Source organism: Gekko japonicus, unplaced genomic scaffold (genome assembly GCF_001447785.1).
Source record: "Gekko japonicus isolate JY-2015 unplaced genomic scaffold, Gekko_japonicus_V1.1 scaffold1784, whole genome shotgun sequence".
In the NCBI taxonomy this organism is placed as follows: Eukaryota; Metazoa; Chordata; class Lepidosauria; order Squamata; family Gekkonidae; genus Gekko; species Gekko japonicus.
In genome coordinates this window covers 86,242-111,522 of record NW_015168101.1, presented here as the reverse complement: position 1 = coordinate 111,522, position 25,281 = coordinate 86,242, and the positions used below count along the sequence as shown (strand labels likewise).

General features: G+C 41.2%; 1 protein-coding gene across 1 annotated transcript in view; it reads right to left on the bottom strand.

The window, feature by feature from the left end:
* Positions 1-25,281, bottom strand: part of LOC107113457 (latent-transforming growth factor beta-binding protein 1-like) — a gene marked incomplete at its 5' end in the record, with an annotated part of 230,320 nt that overhangs the window by 119,202 nt on the left and 85,837 nt on the right. The window contains 3 exons of the mRNA XM_015414785.1: positions 4,337-4,459; positions 8,030-8,155; positions 10,606-10,731. Coding sequence (XP_015270271.1) covers positions 4,337-4,459; positions 8,030-8,155; positions 10,606-10,731 — 375 coding nt within the window. The remainder of the gene's footprint in view (positions 1-4,336; positions 4,460-8,029; positions 8,156-10,605; positions 10,732-25,281) is intronic.

Genomic DNA, 25,281 nt, shown 5'->3' with positions numbered 1-25,281 from the left:
GAGAGGCAGCTCTTATGTATTAGTGAAACAGACTGGTAGGATCAAACCAATCTCTTAAAAATACAATGTAGTGTTGCACTTTTGAAGCATAGTACCAACATAAAACCATACACATAAAACCATACACATCTCAGAATTGTCCTTATAAATTACATTTCAACAGTCTGTTGATTTTCACAGTATGTCGTGATTAATAGTAACTCAGTTATAATTATGCCTAATTTTCACTTCCACAATACTATCAGCACTAACCTTTGAGATCTATATTTAAAGCCACCTTTAACTACAAAGACCTCTGTTCATTTTAGTCTGGAATGGACAAATAGTCCAGAAAAAGGTATTGAACATTTACAGATATGAAAGTAACAGAACTATGCTGATGTCTATACTCTAAATTAAATAACTGAATATTATTTTAATTTATGATTAAATTAATGTTGGTTTTTCTTTTTTTAAATAAGGGGAAAAAATCTGCCAAAACCCAACTTTACATGCTTTGTAGGTCAGACGTGCTGGGACATTTTGTTCTACGAACTCGCAGATTTTTGCCAACTGTATATTCCAAACCACAAATGGATTCCATTGTAACTCCTGGTATTACATAATCATAATAAGTGAAGTGATGAACTTCACTGTGTAAAGTAACTTCAGAATTCATGTAGCAACTAGACTTGTGCATGGGAGTTTGCTTTGTTTTTTTTCATTTTTATTATTAATTCCTAAAGGGACAGTTCCATTAATGGGTTGTTATGTATGATTTTGTTTTGGTATTGTTTCATTCATTACGTTTCATATTTATGATTCTTTTTCATTATTGAGTCTGTACTGTCAGGGTTTTCCATCTGAATTGGATAAAACTCAGGGGGATTGCAGTACCCTCCTAGGATATTTAAACTGCCATATATCAGACAGATAGAATATTGGGTACCCCTTTCTGAGGCAACAAAATGTGTCCGTGTTTAACATTAAAGTTTATGGGAGAATTGATTGGAAACAGTAACACATAAAATAGCTTGAGGGACTGGCACTGCAGCCATTTATCTAGAAGAACGGTAGCTTCGGCTTGCAGGGGAGACTTCCAGTGCCAGGTAAACTGCTACTAATGCTGGCTGCTGCTGCTTTTTCAAAACCATCCCGTCCTCTCTCTTTGCCTCTGCCACATGTGTCCCCACCATGTTGCAAATTCTTCTCACTAGAGTCAGAAAATTTATTTGTATTTATTTACATTATTTATAGTCTGCCTCTCTCACAGGGTCTCAAGGCAGCTTAGACACACTGAGCTAGGACAATCACAAAAAATGGGACATTCAATAACCAAATGCATTAGGATTTTAGAATTCTGGATCACCAGAAAGAACTGAAGCATAGCATAAGTATTCACATGACTCATTAAGCTGTAGAGAATTTACATAAGTAGGATCCTACTAACAATAAGCTAAACACAGCAGTATATATAGACCATAGTCCTTAATCACTTATCCAAGCATATTTGTAAAACCATTTTGTGCAGTGCTACCCTATTACCTGAGTAGAAAAACCCTCTTGAATAGCTCAGTTCTGCACAGTTTGTGGATCAGGCCAATGGCCAATCCAGTCCAACACACTGTGTCACACAATGGCCAAAACCCACACGCCATCAGGAGTTTCACCAGCAGGGCCAGAACTCCAGAAGCCCTCCCACTGTTGCTCCTCAAGCACCAAGAATATAGAGCATCACTGCCCTAGACATAGTGTTCCATTTCTACCTTGTGGCTAATAGCCACTGATGGACCTCTGTTCCATATGTTTATCCAGTCCTCTCTTGAAGCTGTCTATGCTCATAGCTGCCACCACCAGTTTTTGTGGCAGTGAACTGCATATGTTAATTACTCTTTGGGTGAAGAAGTACTTCCTTTCTTCTAAGCTTGCTGCTTATTAATTTCATTGAGTACCCGCGAGTTGTTGTATTGTCAGAAAGGGAGACAAATTAGTGTACAGGCAGTTGTTGATTTTGCTAATTTGCAGGTTGGCACTTGCAGAGGTCCCTGCTTACAGGAGCAAAGTTCTTGTGGCAGAACATAGGGAAAGTAGAGGCAGTCTCTTGTGGTGCAGCATCAGACTTCCCTGTTTCCAGGAATTCTCTTGCTGCACCACAAGAGGGAGCAAACTGCATTTTTGTTCCACGGACTGCAAATACCTCTGCGGAAACAAGTGAAAGTGGCAGAGGAATACAAATACAGGAGGGAGGAGACCCGTTTGTGCTGAAAACAATCTGGTGTTACACAGCATCAAGATCAAGGAAGAGGGAGTTAACTGGGCCTGCACACCGTCATTCCTTGAGATGGGACAGAGATTACAAGCAGTTCAAGTAAGAAAGGAGTTTGAGTAAGAAAGGAATAAAATAGTATAAAATAATATAGTATAAGATACTACAGTTTATGTACTTTACAAGAAGATTCTGCAAAGGGTGTCTCTCCCTCTGAGATCCCTAGAAACAGGCAAGCTGCAGTATGTAATCAGCTTCTGATTTGAAGTCCCACCCCATATGCTTCAGGATAGGACTACCTCACACATGCATGTAATCTTAGTGGCTACAGTCTGCAATAAATCAAGAAAAACCAGAGGCTCTCTCCCCACTTTTCCTAAGGAAAACCGGATTTTATGCCCTTATTACGAAAACACACCACAGAGAGACAGAAACTAAATGCAAAAACCAAAGCTCATGAACAAAACAAAAGAAAATCATGGGTTTCTTTTGTTATAGGCTGTTTAGATAGCAATTCGTTTTGTTTTCACATCCATTACTATAATTACAATGAAAGAAATGGGCAAGTCTAGCTGCAACTGTTATTTCATTGTACTGGGTCGTTCCCTACATTATGCTACAGGTTTTATTTTTGTATACTAGATTTATTTTATTGTATGTGTTATGATTTATTTCTTAAAACATTTATACGCTGCCTCTCCTCCTGCTTCAAGATGACTTACAGTAACAGTTAAAAACATTTCCAGTTAAAATAAGAATAAAATAGCAAACTCCAAATCTCTCCCTTCCTCCTCTCTTAAAAGATGCCATTCACACACACACACACACACACACACACACAGAGCCCTGGAAAAAAAGCAAGTCTTGCAACACTTCCTGAAGATCTCCAAAGAGGCAGCCACCCATACCTCTTCAGAAAGCCCACTTTACAGGGCAGGAGCTCAAGGGTGTAGACTTTCCAACACTTGCACCTGGCTGGATGACCTTGGGCAAGCCATAGCTCTGATAACAGCTGTTCTTGAAAAAGAGCAGTTTCTGTCAAGAGCTCTCTCAGCCCCACCTACCTCACAGGGTGTCTGTTGTGGGGAGGGGAAGGGAAAGGAGTATGTAAGCCGCTCTGAGACTCCTTCAGGTAGTGAAGGGTGAGGTATAAATCCAATCTCTTCTCTTCTAGCCAGACCCCAACGACTCAGAAAAAAAGCACGGTATGGGCAAAATCCTCTCCATAAAACCCTGGAGAACCACTGCCAGTCTGAGTAGACAATGATGACACTGATGGACTGATGGTAGAGAGACCATGCTTTGTGTGCCAAAGGATAAAGGTTTAAACCTAGGAGGTCTAAGAGAACAGGTGTTGGAAAGGGTCTTTGAAAGGCTGAGTCTCTCCTGGAAAATTTCGGGGATAGCCCCCGCCCCCAAGTCCCCCCAAAGTTGACGCCTATGGGAGCCATGAAGGAAAAGGCCTGGTCTTTGGTTGATGCCAGACAGGCTACTCTAACTTGTGGGACAGCCAACAGATGGCTGTTGCAGGGACATATGGAAGGACACAGTCCTTCAAATATATGGGTTCCAGGTCGTGAAGGGCTTTAAAGGTCACAACCAGCACCCTGAATTGAACTTGGAAACAGAACGGCAGTCAATGTAGCTGTTTTAAATTGAGAAACCTATGTTCCTGGCACCTAGTTCCTGACAACAGCTGCAGTATTCTGAACCAGTTGTAGTTTCCAAGTTGACTTCAAGGATAGATCCAAATAGAGTGCACTGGACTAATCCAACCATGAGGTAAGAGATACATGGATCAGTGTGGCCAGTTTGGCTGAGTATAGGTAATGAGAGAGCTGGCAAACCAGGCGCAGCTGACAGAAGGTACTCCTGGGACCATGCCAACCTGCAGGAATGACCAGATGCCAACCTGCATTTGTCAGGAACCACCTGTTTCTTTTAACAGAAAGCACAGCAAACATATGCTTCAAATTAATAAAGTTGATACCTATAACAATTTTTGATGGCTTTTTTGGAGAGAATTTCCCATAATAATAACGATGAGAATGAATGTTTCAGCATTCTTGTTATGGCAGTAGGAGAACCTACCTTCACACTGTCCTCGCCTGACCATTCGGAATCCGCTTTCACAATATTCACATCTATATGAACCAATGGTATTTACACAAAGGCCTTCCCCACAGGTATGAGGCCTGGCACATTCATCAACATCTAGGATATGAGAAACATAAAAAGTTAAAAGTAGGAAATATGGGAGTTCCCCATATTTTGAAAACAAACTATTTACTGAATGCTAGGTTTCAACTAGCTTCATGCTACAGAATACTTGAGATGTTAGAGCAGACCTTACATAAACAATGCAATAAATAAGCTGGGATTTCATTGATATTTTCAGTTACCTCATCTACAAGGTCCATTCATGGGCATTTCTGGTCAATTGCTTTCCATTTATGATTCCCATGCAGCTGGAGAGCCATTTCGGCAAATTCATCTTCCAAAAGACCCTCTCTCTGCATTTGTGGTGTCCTGCCACAATAACTCCTTGTGCAGGACTACTCAGGAAAATTTTAAAAACTAAATTCTCACTAAAATTATATAGAAAATCTTTTATTTTTACTGATGGGCAATTACATCTCATCTCATGTTGGGCCTTCCTCTTTTCGTACTGCCTTCGAATTTCCCTGGCATTATTGTCTTTTCCAGTGAGTCTGGAAAAGACAATAATGTACATGAATGGGCAGGCTCCTGTGTATCAGGCCCCTCCCAGGCTTTAAAATTATGACCGCCTCATTTTAGTCATTTTAGTTTGTAGGGGGAGCTCAGGCTTGATTTGCTCTAGAACCCACTTACTTGTCTTTTTGGTGGTCCATGGTATCTGTAAAACTCTCCTCCAACACCACATTTCAAATGAAGCTACTAGAGAGGGACAGCTGAAAATCTGGTATTTTTCAGGTTCAGTTTTCAGAAAGGGGACAAATACTGGCTTTGGTTGTTGTTATTCAGTCGCACAGTCGAGTCCGACTCTTTGCGACCCCATGGACCACATCACGCCAGGCCCTCCTGTCTTCCATCATCCTCTGGAATACAAATACTTGCATTCCGGGTTATTTGGGTCCCCAATGTCTGTTTGGTATTTGGATTGAGATTCTTTTCAAAATTCCAAAATTATTTGGGTCCCTTGTTTTGTAGGGGGGCTGGAGTGGCTGTTTTCAAAAATAAAAAAGTCACAAAAATCGCAGAGAACCTAGTCCTGCCTGTCCAGTAAGGAAACCACAAGTTTCAAGTAGATAGGGTCAAGTGTCCAGTTCTTTGGGCCCCTGAATAAGGTGCTACCAGCCATGCTCCATTGTTTCCTATGTGGAAAAATCCATGCTTTCTCCAGGACCAAGCAACCACTGGCTAAAAGCCTTCCAATGTAAACAGAACCAATAAGCCTAAGAGAACCAACATCAAACTAGAGAGTCCTAACAGAGCTGTGGGGCAACGTGGCAAGCTGAACATGACCAATAACAAACCAGAGCGCAAGCAAAACTAACTTAAGCAAGAAGCACTGTTGGACTAGTGTACAACCAGGGAATCCCAGCAGAACAACAGACCAATGTGGCAACTGGCAAGCCCATCGCAATAAGTGTGAAACCAGAGAATTCAAGGCAACCCAATCTGGCATCCCAAGACCTGACAAAGACACACTGTAAAATTGAAGAAAAACAGTCCTAGGAGCCTTAAAATGCTGGCCCTGGGTATTCCTGAATATTTCTGGAATTTTTTGGGATCCATTTGGGATCCCAGAAAATCCTGAATACTATTCAGATACATGAATATATCCAAAAAATGTCAGTGAGGTATTTTTCAGATACACATTTGTACAGGGAATATCCCAACACACAACCTTACTAACAACACTTAATGACTTGCTTACTACCATTTCACTCAGCGAATCTGAAACCTTCCTCCAGCCTCTAGTTACAGGAAGATGTTTTAGGCTGGAGGAAGGCCATAACCTTGTATATTAGATCACAAGAACCTTCTTTCATGAATGGAAGAGGATTCTGCTTGTACAAGGGGGAGATTTTCACCAATTAGCCCTTCCTGCTGCAGGCCCCCATATCATATCCCTATAATTTTTCCAAGGTCCTTCAGAATACCAGGCAGTGTAAAGGGCAGCAGATGGAAAGGGAAGGTGGGAGAGATCCATTCCAGAAACTCCGCTCTGCATGTACTCCTTTGAATTTAACCACACTAGCTTGATCTGCACATATATGGTGCTCTTCATAAAACAGGCCACGCTTGTGATTGAAGGCAACAATAAAAGAAACATCGAGAGTCTTTTCCTACTACGTCATCATATCACATTCATTCTGGATTTTGTGCCTATCACAGCCACTTGTGTTTTAAAAGCATGATTTATAATGCTTTAGGGGCAGCAATGAGTAATCATAGAAGAAGAAATACTCCTCACAGTGTTTTCCTATTGAACTCCTAGAAAATCCATCTAAGCTGTTATTTTTGGCAAGACCCATTAAAAGGTGATCATTCTTCAAAAATGACTTGATCTAAGCAAAGTGTAAATTTATCTGTGATGGCTGGCTGCCAAGAAGTGAGAAGCATTGGTGCTTGTAGATTTCCTTTATGAATCCTCTCCTGTCCCAACCTGGACACTGTACTTCTGAGTTCTGACTAGCAGCCATAATCTGCTGGCAGTTTAATTTTGTGAGAAAACTAGAGAAGAGTTCTTCATGAAAATGTATCTCCAAGGATACGTCAGACAAACCATAAGGAGAATATTCTGAAAGTTAAAAAATGGCTTTATATTCAACATTTGGTAGTCCTGTGGCCAAAGTTGCTTATTTCCCCACCCCACCCCCACCCCCAATGCCCTTAAAAATCAGTTTTGTGTGTGTGTAAAGAAAGGGTTGGAAACACTGAAAAGGTACACAAAAATTAGAAACAGACATCAGAAGAAAAGTTAGAAGCTTTGCCAAGAAACAGATCAGTGCTCTCAAGCATCCTGTTTTTTCCTTTGAGGCAAGATGAGACTGAAAAGGTCTTCCCACTATACACCAGTGAACAGGAAATAAGGGCCAATGCACGATACAATGTCTTGGTGGTCACCACAAGGACTTTGGATCATATGGGCACTGAGAGTTCCATTTCCCAGGCTTTTGGTGGCCACAATTTGGATCAGGGCTGCAGTGTGTGGTAGCTTCCTTCTGTGTTGTCTTTCCAACCTGGAATAGCCCAGGTTGCTGCTGTTTGCTCTATACTGGGGAATTTGCATGTAATGATGGCTACACAAATTTTACAGTGGAGCAGAAAGTGGCTCCAAGGAAGTTTCAAGTTGAGAAAATGGCGTGTGCTGAAAGCCCTTCTCCATGTTCACCATAGTACAAGCTGAATCAGGCCCACGTGTACCTAGGAAGCCCAGATCTCCCAGTTCATGTGTGATCCAACGTGGCAGCCATGAGAACACCATACTGTGTCACCCTGCCTCCAGATCCAACTGAGAGGAGCCACTCTCTCTCTCAGGTGCCCTTGCTCTGTGAAGGGGCGGGGAAGCCCCTAACCTATTGTATCAACTCAATTTAACATTACCAATGCATTCATCCAAATAATTTTAAAGAAAATTCTTTTTAAATACCACCATGACCTATATGACAATTTGAGAATTTGGCACCTGATGCAATGATTATATGTCAATGGAAACAGTTTTTGATTACATCAATTGATTTCAGCTCAGGGTCTTAATTAACTAGAGATCATTTTATCAAACACAGTAGTTACCAATACAGTCTGTTCCTTGTTCATTGGCCATGAACCCTGCCTGGCAAATGCAAAGGAAGCTTCCTTCTGTATTTTCACAACGCCCAAGGGAACAAAGATGGGGAGTCTGAGTACATTCATCAATATCTGTTTAAGACATAAAAATATATGCACATTGAAAAATCATTACTTCACTCTACCCACTGTATGCAAGTCACTAAAAAGACAAAACTGTGTTAGCACAAAATTTTCTCTCAGAAATGAACAAGAATGTGGTATAAACCTTTGACTCAACAAGTAGACTAACTGGCTTAAACATATGGGTAATAAGTTTATGAGGAAAAGAAACAAACAAAATGAATGTTTCTTCAAGGGGGCCCTGGACACTTACACATACAGGAATGCATTGTCAGGTTTTGGAAACTTCTAGAAACCAGGGTTAGCTTCCTTCTCCCCCATTTATTATTATTTACAAAATTTATATCACGCCTTTCTGCCCTCACAAAGGCCACCAAGGTGGCTAACAAATTAAAACATAAAAATCACATTTTAAAACCATTTAAAACTACCCTCTCCACAAAGCACACATTATTAAAACAATTTTAAAAAACAAAGCTAAAATACATACAAAGACATAAAAACAACAATTAAAAGATTGGGGAAGAAGGAGGGAATGCTAAACATATAAACAGAAATTTTCACCCACTGCTGGAAGATGACAACAGAAGGGGACAGACAAATCTCCCTGAGGAGACAGTTCCAGAGTTCTGGTGCCATGACCAAGCAGGTCCTCTTCCAGATTGCCACTTGGTTAATTTTAGAAGATGGGGGCACCCAAGACAGGGTCTCCAAAGATGTCTGTAGTGGTTGGGTGGGCATAAGGGAGAAGGCAATCCCTCAGGTATGTTGGTCCCAATCCATATAGGGCTTTGAAGGTCAAGACCAGCATTTTGAATTAGCCCTGGAAGCCACTGTAGATGGGGACTGGAATTATATGGTCCCTACCAATCCAGTCAACATCCTGGCTGCAGCATTCTATACTAACTGAAGTTTCTCAACACTTTTCAATGGCAGCCCCATGTACAGTTCATTGCCGTAATCTTATCTAGAAGCATGACTACTATAATAAAATCTGATGCAATGCTAGATAGGACTCCACTGAAAAGCCAGTTTGCAGCCTAAGAGTGCTGCTCGACTGAGCAGTCATCTTAAAAAACCAGGTGGCTGGTTATGGCTTGGAATGCTTTCCCCAACTTTGGCTGGTGCACCGGCAGTGCCCATTCCTGGCTCAGTCTGATCCAGCCACAGTGATCAATGCCTTAGTTATATCTAGACTGAACTACTGCAATGGGCTCTGCTCGGGACTTCCTTTGAAGAGTGTTTGGAAGCTGCAGCTAGTACAGAATACTGTGGCTAGACTGTTGGTCAGGACCAGCTACCAGGAGCATATGACCCCGATCCTGCAGGAATTACTGTGGCTACTGATCCACTCCTGAGCCCTATTCAAGGTGTTTGTTTTGTCCCTTAAAGCCCTACATGGTTTGGGACAAGGGTATCTGAAGGACTGTCTTCTCCCACACGTTCCTGGTTGGGAATTAAAATTGCAGGGAGAGGCCCTCCTGGCTAACCCACCAAAGAAGCTTGTCTGGTGGGTATATGAGAGGAGGTCTTTTTGGTGGCAGCCCCATGATTATGGAACAATCTCCCCAAGGTGCTGCCCTTCGCCACCTCACTGTTGATCTTCAGGAGGCAATTGAAGGCAGTTTTATTAAGGACTATATTTGACTGATTTAATTTTCATTTGCTGGCAGTCCTAACTGGAATTTTTAGATTGTGACCTTTTATGTATTTTTGTAATTGCTCTATTCAGTTTTATAAACATTTATATTGTAAGCTGCCTTGAGTTCTGCAAGAAAGGAAAGCGGCTAATAAATAGTTTAAATAAAAATAAAACAATAAATTAATGCAGAGGCAAGTCAGAATAATGATATTATCATACTACAGTTGATCACTTGGTGATCCTATGGGACTGAGAAAAAATACGAATGCTTTGATGCTCCCATTTACCCATTCTTCACTTCCCACCTCCTCAAATTCAACAAATGAATGGTGTTAATCTCGAAAACCCATAGATTATCTAGAGATTTGGGTCAGGACAAAATAAATTTTGTGAGCAAGCAAAAAGGACTTCCATATGTGCACACATGGAAGAAGCCTTCCCATTCCATCTTCCAGCTGCACCCCTGAATGCCAGATAAAATCTCACCAGTGGGTGTATAATTCTTCAGCATCATCAGCCATTTTTGAGGGAGAGATGAGCTATAATGGAGAAGGGGCTAGAGAATTCCTCACGCATGTTCCATATGCAACCAACTGTTCTGCACCTCCCCACATACATAATGGTATCAAAGGTTTTTCAGAGAAAGAGAGTGAGCAAAATTACATAGAAGCAGCAGTTCTAGAACCAAAATTAAATAAATAAATGATAGCCTCCACCTACAAATAAAAAAATTACATTTCTTTTTTTTCTTTAAACTTTTCATATTATGATAGTGTTAACAACTAGGGCTGGGGTGGCAAAGGGGAATTTGTCATACCAGAACATTTTGTTTGTTGATCATTAAGTCTGTAGCCCTCATAGCAGAAGCATGTATACCCAACAGGCAAGTTAACACAATGTCCTGATCCACAGATATCAGGGTTCACGGTGCATTCGTTGATTTCTAAAGAAAAAGAAAAACAAACCTACAGCAAACTATTTAAAATCTTATAGAAACCCAATGATTATTACCAGTTTAAAAAGGAAAAGTAAAATCCTTGGAACCTTTTGTGATTCAAACCAATGATTCTAAAGATGCCAGAGCAGCATACCTGCAACAGGCAATGAATAAACTTCCAGAAAGACTTCCAGCAGGTCCTCTATGCTATATTTACATGCATACCAAACATGCACAAATTAATGTGATATAATAGCCACTATATCTATTATTGTTCCTCAGGATGGTTGCCACTGAGTCTCGAGTTTGCCAAATGGTACGACTTCATCAATAAGGAAAATCTGAAAAACGATCTGGCAGGTGGTGAAATGATTGTGGTGAATTTGGGGTGTGGGGGGGGAAGGGTCTGAGGCAACTGTCTTCTTGACTGAAAAATATCCAATGCCCCCATTCTGGACCCTCCTATAGATTCTGTATCCCCCAGCCTCCCACAAACAAATAAAAAGGGGGCACGAGATTTAAATTAAAGATTAGTAGAGTGTAAGGTATGTGCTCCCTAAAGGCCTCTTATTTGGAAACTTGCTAGATTAATAGAGCTCACATTTCTTAGATTTTTTTTCTTGACAGATAAGACACAGATGGAGATGAGCAACACAGTATTTAATAAGGTAAATATGATGTGTGGATAACTTAGATATATAAAGTAAAGCTGGCTCTCAAATAAAGTAAATAGCTCCTAAGGGGAGATTTTATTCTCCTTTCTCTGGATTCCCCTTCAGCAGGTTCAAAGCTCCTCTTTCCCCTCACAGAGCACCTTACCACAGAACCTACACACACTAGTTAGGAATGATGATCCCTTAACAGGATGCTTATTTTTACCACTAAAATAAGCTTTCTTCCCTAAACTGACCCCCAAACCCTAACTAAAAAACTAAATAAAAGTCTGGCTAAGCTGATGCTCCTTTCCAGAAATCCCTACCAAAAAGATAGGAAAGATCTGCAATCTTTACTTGAGCATGGGTAATACAGTCTAACAGAATACCAGTATGTTAGAAGGTTTGATACAAACCTTAAGTTTCCTGCAGATTGTCCTCTTGAATTTCCTGCTCAGCTCTTGTTTTCTGAAGTAGACTGAGGGCCTAACTATATGACATGTTTTTCACCAGATCAAATATGGTTTGCAAATTCTGTGATGGGAAATTAATCCCAAATACAAACAAGCTCAATTCAGATTGAGACCAGGATTCCTGAGGAGAGGGAACTTCAGCCTCAGCCCCCAAGCCTCGAATGGTCTCTATCCCACTGGGGGCTTCATGCAGGTGAAATAGTACCCCCTCTAACCATTAGAGGTCAGGAAAAGGGCACTGGGGGAAGATGAAAGCAGTTCTCTGCAGAACAAACATAACACTGCAATGCTTCAAATTTTATCTTGCTTTAGGACTGTTACAAGCAAATGGAACAAGTTTAGACAGGTCTTGGAGGCACCTTCCCACCTCAGAACCTGAACTGGAATGAAGCACGCCTAGTAGAATAGTTTCTGTTGGCTTGAGGGATCATACCCTGGATGTTCTAACCTGTGATAAGCAGCCCCAAATGCTGTCACAGTTAAATCACATTGAGCCCTCTTACTGAAGAATGGCTGCAGTCACTAGGTCCCTGTCAAGGATCAACTGATCCAACTATGCTTTTGGTGCTGATTCCTTTACCACAAGTCACTGCTATTGAGACAGAACGAATGTAACAGGGATCAGCCCAACGCTGACTGAGCCTGTCCAAAAGGAACTAGTGGTATTAGCAGAGGCTTTGTCTCATCTATGGGCCATTTCTTCAGTGCTTGCCTGAACAAGTGCCCATCAGCTCTGATGCTGGGAAAACACACATCCATGTTGTAATGTGGCATGCAGTTAAATGGCAGAATGCCAAAGATCTCTGTTTAATCATGGCGAGGCTGCTTTTCACAGAATCTGCCACTCTTCATCTTGTAGTAGACAGATGAATCCAGTTGGCCACTGTAAAGACTACAGGGCATTAAGAAATTTTATCAACACCACAGTTATGATCCAGCCATCCTTCTATAGTGACATCAAACCAGTTCCCATAATAGTGGAGATCACTGATGATAGATGGGACCAACCAACCATAAAATCAGTCATGGATGATAGTACTATATGAACACCTAATATTTTCTCTCATCCTGGGAATCTGTTAGCTGGCAGTGGATGATCTAAAATCTCATATCTCCTGGAAGATCCACAATTTGATGTTTTTGCTTAAAACACTGCCACTAGCATGGGCTGCAACCCCCCCCCCCATTCTGATTACTATGTCTTCTACTATGTCTTCTCCTAAGCCACCAAAGCCTACGCTCACTGGGAAATACCGTGACTACCAGGCTGTACTGAAGCACAGAAAAGGAAGATTACAGATCCCTACACTACTAACTTTGTTCCTGGGTTATTAAAGCCCATGTCCTGTTCTGTTCATTCAAGAAAAATGTCCAAAAAGCCCACTGGCTGTTGGACTCTCAAAATATACCCACTGAGTCCCTATTACACAAGGAGACTATTAAAAAGTGTTAATATAAAATACATTAATATAGAAAGAGTTAACGCAGAGAACAATGTGTCGTGTTTAAAACATCCGTATTTAAAAATTGAGATAAAAATCGAAATCTGTCCTAAAGACAACAATATACTGGCACAAATGCTCAAAGCTGCTGAAATGTATTCAAGCAACAGCTTCTGTAACCTTTCTGTCACTACCTGAAAGAATACTTAAAAGATGGTAATCTGCAGAATGGTGAGGATGAATTGCCAGAACAAGGACAAGCAGGGATGCTCTGTGTTTAGAACACAACTTGCAAGGAAAAAAAGAAGTGGGATTGACTCCAATGCCTGGCTCCACATATGCATTGTCTCCCAGAGAATCCCTACAAACCTACCATGAAGCTCTGACAAATGGAGCACATTAAATTATGCCAATGGCGGGGAAAAACCCTTTGATAGATGGGAACCAGAGATAAAATAATTACTACAGGTAAAGGAGGATGAAGGCATGAAGCCCAAAAACATAGGAGAGCATTCAGCATCAGCTAAATGATGCTGCCAATCAGGTTCTTCAAGCTTTCCAACAACAGAAGTACAAGCTTTATGTAGACCCAGTGCTTCTAAATTAGTCAGAGAGAGAAACCTCTATCAGTGTTTTTTCCTTACAAAAAGCTTCCAAGCACTAGTAAAAGGGTCTGTTTGAAGCCACAGCAGTCCTGAGAAACACTATATATACCAGACGGTATTGACGTTCAGGGGAGGCAGATTTCAGATCCATGCACCGACTTTGTCCTAGGCCTGTATACTTCTGGTGTACCTGTACTCTTTATCTAACCAAGAAGTTGCTGCCCTATGAGAGTACATAGAGAAAAACTTCCACTTAGTCTGCATCCATACTCCAGTTCTACAGATTACTGGAATTTGAATGTTGCTGCAAAAAAGAAAAAAAGAAAAATCACTGCCTGTTACAATGAATCCCTGAACTTTTAAGTGTAAGAGAATGGAGAATATCTAAACCAAATTAAACCTGTATGGGACACACAATCTTGTTGCATCAAAGGGTGGAAATCAGCATTTGGAATGCATTATTGTCACTCTTATTAATCACATGTTTGATCAGCCAATGCACTGCAATTTACAGAAATAACACACTCAACTATTTAGAGTCTATCTCATGCAGAATATGGTCTTGTACTCTAGTGGCCAGATGAGCACCACTCATATGCAATACTGGTGAACTGTGCCTTTGACCTAACAACCATGCAACAAAATAGTACAAACCTGTTTGAATAACAGAACACCCTCTCACATATAAAGGAATAATTTGTTTTCTATGAGCATCCTTGTGATCATTCACAACTGTCCTTTCTTGCTCCCATTAATTTTTAGAAATTATTGAGTGCACAAAATATAACGGGTGGCTAAGACAAAACTTGTAGCTGAATCCATATGAGACAGAAGTCCTGTTTACATGTTACAAATGAACAAATGTACAACCTGCGTGCATTTATTTTATTTATTTATTATTTTATTAGTTCGATTTATACCCCGCCCTTCCCGCCAAGGCGGGCTCAGGGCGGCTTACATAAAATGCATATATAAATACAGTTAAAAACATACATAAAACATCCAAGAACTATCAGAAACCATTTTCGAAAGTGCTGAAAAGAAATAAAGTGCAGAGCGGAGATTCCTAAAACCAACCGTATCACTATGAATGCACGTTTTTTCTTGAGCGACTCAAAATCTAAGTTTGCCCAACAAAACCTACCACTCTCTGCTAGAAGGAAAGCCCAATTCGCAGCAGGTCCCTATTTCTTTCCTCCACCTCCAGTCATTACAACTGGCTCCTGCCAACGCCTCAGCTAGGCCGGGAGCCAATTAACCGACCAGTTAAACCCACGGGAAGGCCTGTAGCTTACTTTGGTGTCTGTGTCAGTTCAGCACCGTTTATCCCACCTCCCCTTCATTTGAGGCAGCTATTGATAGAACAAATCAAAAATTGTGAGTCAACACCAATGGTCTCTGACACGGTTGCCCGTGGGTACCGCAGTGCCATAAGAACATAAGAGAAGCCAATGTTGGATCAGGCCAGTGGACCATCCAGTCTAACACTCTGTCACACAGTGGCCAAAAATACCAGGTGCCATCAGGAGGTCCAGCAGTGGGGCCAGGACACTAGAAGCCCTCCCACTGTTGCCCCCCCCAAGCACCAAGAAGACAGAGCATTACTGCCCCAGACATAAGAACATAAGAGAAGCCAATGTTGGATCGGGTCAATGGCCCATCCAGTCCAACACTCTGTCACACAGTGGCCAAAAATACCAGGTGCCATCAGGAGGTCCACCAGTGGGGCCAAGACACTAGAAGCCCTCCCACTGTTGCCCCCCCACCAAGCACCAAGAAGACAGAGCATTACTGCCCCAGACATAAGAACATAAGAAAAGCCAATGTTGGATCAGGCCAGTGGCCCATCCAGTCCAGCACTCTGTCACATAGTGGCCAAAAATACCAGGTGGCATCAGGAGGTCCAGCAGTGGGCCAGGACACTAGAAGTCCTCCCACTGTTGCCCCCCGCCGCCCCCAAGAATACACAGCATTACTGCCCCAGACATAAGAACATAAGAGAAGCCAATGTTGGATCAGGCCAATGGCACATCTAGTCCAACACTCTGTCACACAGTGGCCAAAAATAATGTGTTCACCTGTTTGTAAGGAGGAGCCAATGTGCATTTACTTAATGTGTGTTCATTTGATAAATAAAACCAGGGCCTGGAACCAGGATCAATATGGGGTTTAAATTACATGTTCAGCTGTACAAGTGTTGAATGTAACATGAGAATTACTCAACACACACATAAAGAAAAATCAAATATACCCTGTACATTAATTATATGTGTATTCACTGTAGCATTAATAGGGCTGGAGGTACTGCTAGCTGGAAAGGCTAATGCTGTAGAGTTTGTATCCGCTTGTCCTAGAATGGAGGGAAGTTACTATCTGTAGAGAAGGTTAAGAGCATAGGGGTGCTCATGGACCCAGCCTTGCTGTTTGAAAACCAGGTTGGAGTAGTGACAAACAGCATCTTATATTAGCTGCATTTGCTTCACCACCTCTCTTCTTTCTAAGACTTAGCAGATCTGGCCTTGCTGACGCATGCTTTTGTAACCTTACAGTTAGATTACTGTAATGCGCTCTATGGTGGGCTGTGTTTGAAGTCAACCTGAAAACTGCAGATGGTTCAGAATGCAGTAGACTGATTACTGCCTGGGATTAGCCAATGGGAACATATGCTGCCCATTTTGAAACCGCTATATTGGCTACCAGATTATTTCTGAATTCAATTCAAGGTGCTGGTTATGACCTTTAAAGCCCTTCATGGCCTGAGTTCCACAATCTGAATGACCACCTTCTCTCACATGTTCTTGTACATCAATTACATTCTTCAGGCTGCCACCAGGGCCCAGGCTTTTTCCATCATGGCTTCCACAATGTAGAATGGGTTCCTTGAAAAGGTGTGAGAAACCCTATTGTTGGAGATCTTTAGGAGATGCTACAAGACTAGCTTGTTTGCCAGGGCTTTTGATAAGGTATAAACAGCAGGCATCTGGGGGTGGGGGTGGGGGAAGTATCTGAGGTTTCGTTTTGTTTTAATCTCTAATGCTTTAATTGCTATTTGTAAGATGCCTTGAGCTGAGAGGAAATATGGGGATATAGATAATTTAATAAATAAACTTTGCTTAGTTGAGTGGTAGCTAACAGGTAGGATCCACCCCTATAATTCCTGTGTGATGAATGATTTAAATGCATGTTACAACTAGTTAATTAATATCATAAAGCTTGATATATTAAGCATTCTGTACTTTGAAAATTAGTAGCACAGACTATTATTTCCAATGTTTGAGTAGTGTAGCATCTTACTGTTGTCTCTCCTTCAGAGCATCTGTGAAGACAATTCAGATTGACCTTTTTAACGGATCAAAGAATTGCAACACTGGTGGGGATATTTCTGTATTCTCCAGGCTCTGGAATTCTCTTTCATGCTCTGGCATCGATTTATATTTACAAAAGATTTTTCTTAGTTAAGTGCTTCCAGCTGTGTAGCTCAATGTAAACTTACTAATATATTCCAACATACCTTACAATCTCTAAATTCCATTTTTATCTCTGAATATTCTACATTAAATCTTCGCATCATGAGCCAATATTCTATTTATGATCACGCTTGCCTATTAAAACAGTTGTTTTCATTTTTTTAAAAATGACACACACCATTTATAGGTCAGTCCATTCAGCTGTGTGCTTGCTGGGTGGTCTTGGTTTTCCTACTGCCATTAAGCCTAGTCCACCTCACAAAATGCTATTTAGGAAAGCTAAGATTAATGAAGAAAATATTTTGCAGATCAATCAAAAGGCTATAGGAATCTCCATCTTGATCTACCAGCAGATCCCAGGGAGGCTGTGGATACCATGAACAGGTGCCTGGAGGCAGTTTTGGAATGGATGCAGGCTAACAAGCTGAAATTTAATCCCGACAAAATGGAGAAACTACTTGTTGGGGGGGGGGGGAGGTCTGACTGGGGAAATGGGTTAATCCCTGTTCTGGATGGGGCTGCACTCCCCTTAAAGAAGCTGGTTCATAGCTTGGAGGTGCTCTTGGACCTGGGCCTCCTGTTGGATAAACAGATGGCAGCAGTAGCCAGGGTTGCCTTTCATCTGCTTCAGCTGGTGAGCCAGCTGTGGCCCTTCCTGGACAGAAAAGATCTTGCCACTGTGATCTTGTCCTGATAGCACTTATATTAGATTACTACAATGCACTCTATGTGGGGCTGCCTTTGAAGACTGTCCGAAAGCTACAGTTGGTACAGAATGTTGAATGGAGTGGATCATAGGGACCATATCACTCTAGTCTTGTTCCTTCTACACTGGCTTCCAGTTTGCTCCCAGGCTCACTTCAAGGTGCTCTTTAAAGCCTTTACAGTCTGGGACCAATATATCTTAAGATCTGCCTTCTCTTGTATGAACCTACTTGCTCACTTGAGTCATCCTCAGTGGCCCTTGCTTCAGTTGCTCCCACCATCTGAGGCTAGATAGGTGGCAACCTGTCATGGCACCAAACTTTGCAACTCCCTCCCCAGGCTCTCTCCCTCTATCAGTGTCTTTTTGTTTCATCTGGACTACCCCAGTATGCCAAATGAACTGGTCTTTGGCCCTCCTTCTAGTGTTGTTTGTTTATATGCTTTTAATTGAATTTTATATTTAATGTGTTCGTGTTTTTAACTGAATTTTATATTTTAACTATATTTTAGTTGTTTAAATGTTTTTAATTGTTTAAATGTTCTTATGTGCACTAACTTGAGGACCCTAATTGGGTGGAAAGGCAGCATAAAAATGTTTTAAATAAATAAATAAATAAGATTGCTAGTATTACTACTGCTACTAATATTAAAAGTTGTTCATAGTATCTATAAGAGCACACATTTCATTTCCTCTTAGTTCTGTAATGGTGTTATTTGGGTTGTGTACTTGGTATTCACTTCAGTGCCACAGGGCTGTCGTCTCTCAGTGTCCAGAACAGAACATTTTGAGGTGGTTCATCATTGCAAAGGAGCCAAAAGGACACAGATATTGTGCAGGAAATGCAAATCCTGGAACTTTCTGTACCCTTGGAAATCTTCCAGAATGACATGCTGCATATAAAGAGCGTGCTTCCTGGCATTATCAGCAAACATTTCACATCCCGAAGGCAAGTAAAAAACTACTTTTAAATTTTTTGTTGAAATCTTTGTTGGTTTATATGCTGAGGTAGCTTCAAATTTTCTTTAATTGCCTTGTGTGTTCATGGCAAAATCTGGCCATAGATAGATTCCACATATCAGCTGTCTGGGAATGGTGAATAAAAGAATAAAAGAACTAGACATATATAAGACCGCTGAGCATCTGCTGCTTCCTTGGGGAGTCCCATGTGCCTTTTCTCTTAAAATGTCCTAAAATAATCTCAGTGCCGTGTTTGGTCCAACCTACTCCAATATAGAACCACAGAGCTTAAGGATCAGCTCTAAATGGAAACATTTGTGACACCTAAATCCTTAGAAAGAGTTAGTTCCACACAGCAAATGCTTAGTGCAATAACCTAGCTTTGTGTTGAGCTTTCATGGCATGGCTCCAAGCAAGGAATATGACCCTTCACATTATGTCTCGCCTACCAAGAGGTGATTTCTGCTTCCTTTAATTAAATATTAAATAGCATAGTCCAAATTACTTCCATCAGGTCTAGAATGCTTACCAGATCATTGTTTTCTTAATTTGTATGCACCCTTTTTTACTAAGCCAACTGTTTTATTTTTTGGGACATCCATGACCAGTTGTCAGAATGCCAAACGGCTAAAATAGTCTAAGGCTGGGCTCCAGAAAGCAATCATGTTATGAAAAATCTGCTGGATATATTTTGCCTTTCCTCAGATTTATACTTCCATCAAAATGCATCCAGACTAGGCAACAAATTTATTCCCCCCCAAATATTAATCTCTCTTTCACACTGAAGATAATTTCATTTATGAAACTGATGACATGCAAAGTTTAACTCATTTGCTGAGGGTTGTGAAACCAACTCATTCTCTAGTATATAAAAATGTGATCTGAACCACTTTGCTTTAAAGCAAGGAACATACAAGTAAGATGGTGGATTATTATTTTACTTATTTATTTTAATTTTCCTCCTGGCTCAGGTTTGAAGCTGTCCTCCAACTAAGAAGGCTTCCTCCAAATTAAGCAGCTTTTCTATTCAAGGAGAGCCACATAATCTGGAGGAAGGCTGCTTAGACTGGAGGAAGACTACTTCGAGGACCGCTGGACTGATCCTAAAGGATGAATAAAAAAGAGAAATACATCACCACAAAAAGTAACCCCGACCAATGTAGCAAAATCAGTATGGGTACATCGATTTATTAATATTATTTTTTTAAAGAAAATGGTTTTTTAAAATATTCCATATACGTGTTCATACACGAAATCAATGCATCCTAATATAGTCAAGGGTACATCGATTTATTAATATTATTTTTTAAAGAAAATGGTTTTTAAAAATATTCCATATATGTGTTCATACACAAAATCAATGCATCCTAATATAGTCAGTCTTAAACACAAACTCAGGGCAAATGTCTGCTAACTTTTTTTTTTTTTTTGCATGACAGAATGTGCATGTGTTTTATGGGGGGAGATACTCCAATTCTCTCATGCCCTCTTAAACATGTTTACTTGCTATTTGCAGATAGCCTCTATCACTTGCTGCATTGGTGCCATTTCACGCCCCCCACCCCCAATCATTGTCATTTTTCTTCTTACAAGAAGTAACACTGTCACACAGCTAACTGGATCTGGCCACATGCTTAGCCACTAAGGGCAAACACACTGTAACAAAGAAGAGAAGATGAGCTTTTGAAAGGAAAACCCCCCCAGTACTGGCAGGGGATAAAATTGAAGCTGTTCATAAGACTGGCATCACCATTCCAAGGAACAGTATTACCACCATGGCTGCTTTGAAGATGCTGAGGAAACTGCCTTTTCTTTCTGGAGAGAAGAGGAACGGATGCCAGAAAGCATACCTGTCTACACAGGGAGAAATCTTTTTGCCCATCACAAGACCGTTTCAAAGATCAGCCCCAATTAAAACTGGCACCAGGAAAAATATGTGAAAGAACTAAAATTATGTTCATAGCCTGTAAACTTTTAAGAGATATAATGAACAATATAGTTGCAAGATGATGATTAAACTATGATAAGTTTCAGAAACAGACTGTTCTAACTTTGTTATAGGAGCCCTATAACTTTACTATGGCTCATGAGTGCAACCTAGAGCATCTGGGATCTTGGACCCCTAGGGTTTACATTAGAATAACCCATTCATTCCCTTTCCATATTGGGCCACCTTATCAAAGTTAATCCCTTTTTGGCTAAGGATGAACTGGTTTGGATGGGAGCAACGGTTTCTCATGGAAGTTCAGAATTACTGGGCAAGGAGGGACTACCATTTTGGTAATTTTCTGATAGGTGACGTCAGCCTCCGACATCAGAGATAGGACTTGCATGGGACTGAATAAATCAGCGACTCACTTTCAGAGAGGAGGCTGGCTTAGATTTCATTGACCAAATATCTGGACATTTGGGATTGTCCCTCATCTTCAGTGGAACAATGCGAATTTGGGGTCTACTATCTTGTAAGAACTCTGTACATGCTTTGAGGAATCTCCTGTATATGTGTTAAGTGCCATCAAGTTGCTCCCGACTTAATGGCGACCCTATGAATTAATGTCCTCCAAAATGTCCTATCATTAACAGCCTAGGTCAATTCTTGCAAAATGAGGGCTTCCTTGATTGAGTCAATCCACCTCATGTTGGGTCTCCCTCTTTTCCTGCTGCCTTCAACTTTTCCTAGTAGTATTATTTTTTCCAGAAACTCTTGTATTCTGATGATATGACCAAAGTACATGTTATGTATTGGGACTGAAACATCCCAGGACTGTTCTACCAGAGATGGGCTGAGCTTGGAGCCCAAGAACAACAGCCCACCAGGACTCTGGAAGTAACCAATCAAGAAGTAATGTTATGTAAATAGCCTATCGTTGGGAGTGGGATGTGTTTGGGTGTGGCAATTGCATGCTATTTAAAAAGGGTTATGGCCCTGGAGTTTAGAAGAAGAAGAAGAGAAGAGATTGGATTTATACCCCGCCCTTCACTACCCAAAGGTGTCTCAGAGCGGCTTACAAACTCCTTTCCCTTCCCCTCCCTACAACAGACACCCTGTGAAGTAGGTGGGGCTGAGAGAGCTCTTGACAGAAACTGCTCTTTTTCAATGACAGCTTTTATCAGAACTACGGCTTGCCCAAGGTCATCCAGCAGGTGCAAGTGGAGGAGTGGGGAATCAAACCCAGTTCTCCCAGATTAGAGTCCACGCACTTAACCACTACACCAAACTGGCTCTCTCTTGTTCTTAGGTTTAGTCTTGTTCTTGCTGAAATCACTAATAAAGTAGAGCTGATCACTAGACTTGGGGTCTGCTCATCCATGGAACCCACTATTTGCCAGTACAACAGCCTCGTTTTTGTGGGCAAGGGTCAGCGATAAGGCACACCTGTCCTGATTTTAACCCATATTTCCAGACTCTGTAAACACCTGGATTGATCAGTAACTCTGATCAATCAAGAGTCCTGACCTTTGCACATCCTGTACCTGTGGGCATGTTAAAGAAGAGTAGCTCGTTAATTATTGTACTATGTAAGCATCCTTAAGACATCCTCCCTAAGGTATCTGTTTTCCCCTGTTTCTCTACGTGCAAGCCCCAGCCTCACCTCATGGTGGGTGGGGGGGGCAGAGTGTGTATAAAATAAACTATTGCTGCCTTGAAAGGCAGACAGATTTCTCTACCCTCAAGAGAGCTGTCTCGTGTGATTCCTTCACATTTTAGTCATTTTAGCTTCTAGGGACAGTTCAGCCTTGATTTGATCAAGAATCTACTTATTTGTCTTTTTGGTGGTCCATGGTATTCTTAAAACTCTCCTCCAACACCACATTTCAAAGGAATCTACTTTCTTCCTGTTAGCTTTCTTCATTGTCCAACTTTCACTCTCATACATAGTAATAGGGAATACTATGGCATGAATTAACTTGATCTTGTCACCAGTGACATATCCTTACACTTAAGAATCTTTTCTAGCTCCTTCATGGCTGTCCTTCCCAGTCTCAATCTCCTTCTAATTTCTTGGGTGCAGTCTACTACAGTCTAGGTAAAGTGTGACCAGTCAGACTCATTTTATGGCTTATATTTGAAAATCTGTATTTTGTGTTATGATGTGTCTTTTGCTTTGCTTTTTGCCCACCTCTTTTTGAACCCAACCACACTTTTCCTTTAAAAAATAAACTTCCTTTTATAAATACTTTTTTGGATTTGTTTCAGTACAGTATATTTCTCTTAATCTCTTCCTACATGCTAGATTGTATAGATTAGAGGTTCCCAAATGTATTTGGCCTACCGCCCCATTTTCAGAAAAAAAATTACTCAGTGCCCCCCTGGAAATCCACCTTCAAGAAGTGGACAAAAAGATGCAGTTTGTGGATCTGCACCTGGATCATTCCAGTTTGGGAACCAGTGGAGATGTTACACAGTATTCCATAAGGTATTTTCCAGGTTTTACACTCTGTCAGTCCTTTATTGATCTAGTACCACACTACAAGGAATCCTAATTGGTGGTCAGTTTAGATATTCTCAGAGGATTCCCTGAGTAATGGCAGCCATTACCAGGTTCTTTCCAGGGAACCCTTACTCTAAGAGAGTTTTTCAACAAGGAAAGGCACCTTTCCCTCCTTTCCTTCCATCACAAATTTCAAAGGCAAATCTAGGATAAGACTAGAGTAGCAACAGACATAGCCTTTTTCACAGTTGGATTAATCTTAACAATGGTTAGCCAACACAGCAATTAATTGTGATTATGACTGCTGAAAGCAACATGAACGGACAACTATTGAGGGGCAAGAAGGGTGTGATACTGCAGCCCACTTCTGAATGCCTAATCCACAGATAGGCAATAGGGATGTGTACCAACCTATTCTGTACTCACATGTTCCAAAAAGTATGGTTGCGTGTGAGTGGAAGGTACTTGCAGTTCTTGCTCACCTCCCTCCCCCACTAGCAAGACCCTGAAAAGCTGATGCTGAAGTTATGGGAGTCTTATGGAACTGGGTGAAATCCCTCCTGCTTCCCACTGCTGCCAGTAGAGCCTGCTGTGCCATTAGGAGGTCTGCCGACAGAAGACAAATTTGACCAGATTTCACCCTTGCCATTGTAGCCCCTTCCCCACATACCATGTTCTGTTTTTTGCCTATGAGGCTCCTCAGATCCACGTCATCAGTTCATCAAGGGTCTATGGGGACTACTAGGGAAAGGGAAGGCACCTGCATCTACAAGTGCCTTCTGCTCATGGTTTGTAGGATCAAATCCTATGTGTGTGTATGTCAGAAGGACTGGGATATAAAGATAGGTCCAGATGGTCAGCCATGTTGGTCGGAAGCAGAAGAACAAATTTAGGATCTAGTGGCACCTTTAAGATCAACAAAGGTTTATTCAAGGTATGAGCTTTCGTGCACATGCACACTTTATCAAATAATAAATAGATAAATGATAAAGTGTGCATGCACACAAAAGCTCATACCTTGAATAAACCTTGGTTGGTCTTAAAGGTGCCACTGGGATATAAAGACTCAGAGATCTCTATTCCTACTCGTATCTGATGAAGACAGCTTTAATTCTTGAAAGTGTATACTCCAAAAATCTTGTTGGTCTCTAAAGGCTTACAGAACTCCAATCTAAGTTTAAGGATGTGTTGCTGGCAACCAAGATCAATATAATTCATACTGTAGTATTTCCCATTACTGTGTATGGGTGTGAAAGTTGGACAATGAAGAAAGCTGGTAGGAAGAAATGATGTGTTCTAACAGGGGTCATTTTGTAGAAAAAGAGCTGCAGGAGCTCATTAGCATGGTATGCTAATGAGGTACTAGGCTATTAGCATAATAGCTCATTAGCATATGCCATGCCCCCTGACATCACCAGAAGTGATGTCAGAAGGGGAAGCAAAAAGGAGGGGGAAGGCATCTTCAAAAGCCTCCCCCTTCCCTTCCCCAGCCGGACTGCGGGGTGGGGGGAAGCAAAGACAGAAGGGGTTTAAAGTTTAAACCCCTTCTCACTAGAGTTGGACCGCAGAAGGAGGAAAGGAGAGAGAGAGAGTAGAGAGAAAAAAAGAAGGAAGGAAAGAGGGAAAGGAAGAGAAGGAAAGAAGGAAGGAAAGAGGGGATAAAAAGAGGGAAAGAAAGAGAAGGAAAGAAGGGAAAGAAAGAACGAGAAGGGAAGAAAGGAAAGAGGAAAAGGAGGAAGAGATAGAGAGATAGAGAGATAGAGAGATAGAGAGATAGAGAGATAGAGAGAGAGAGAGAGAGAGAGAGAGAGAGAGAGAGA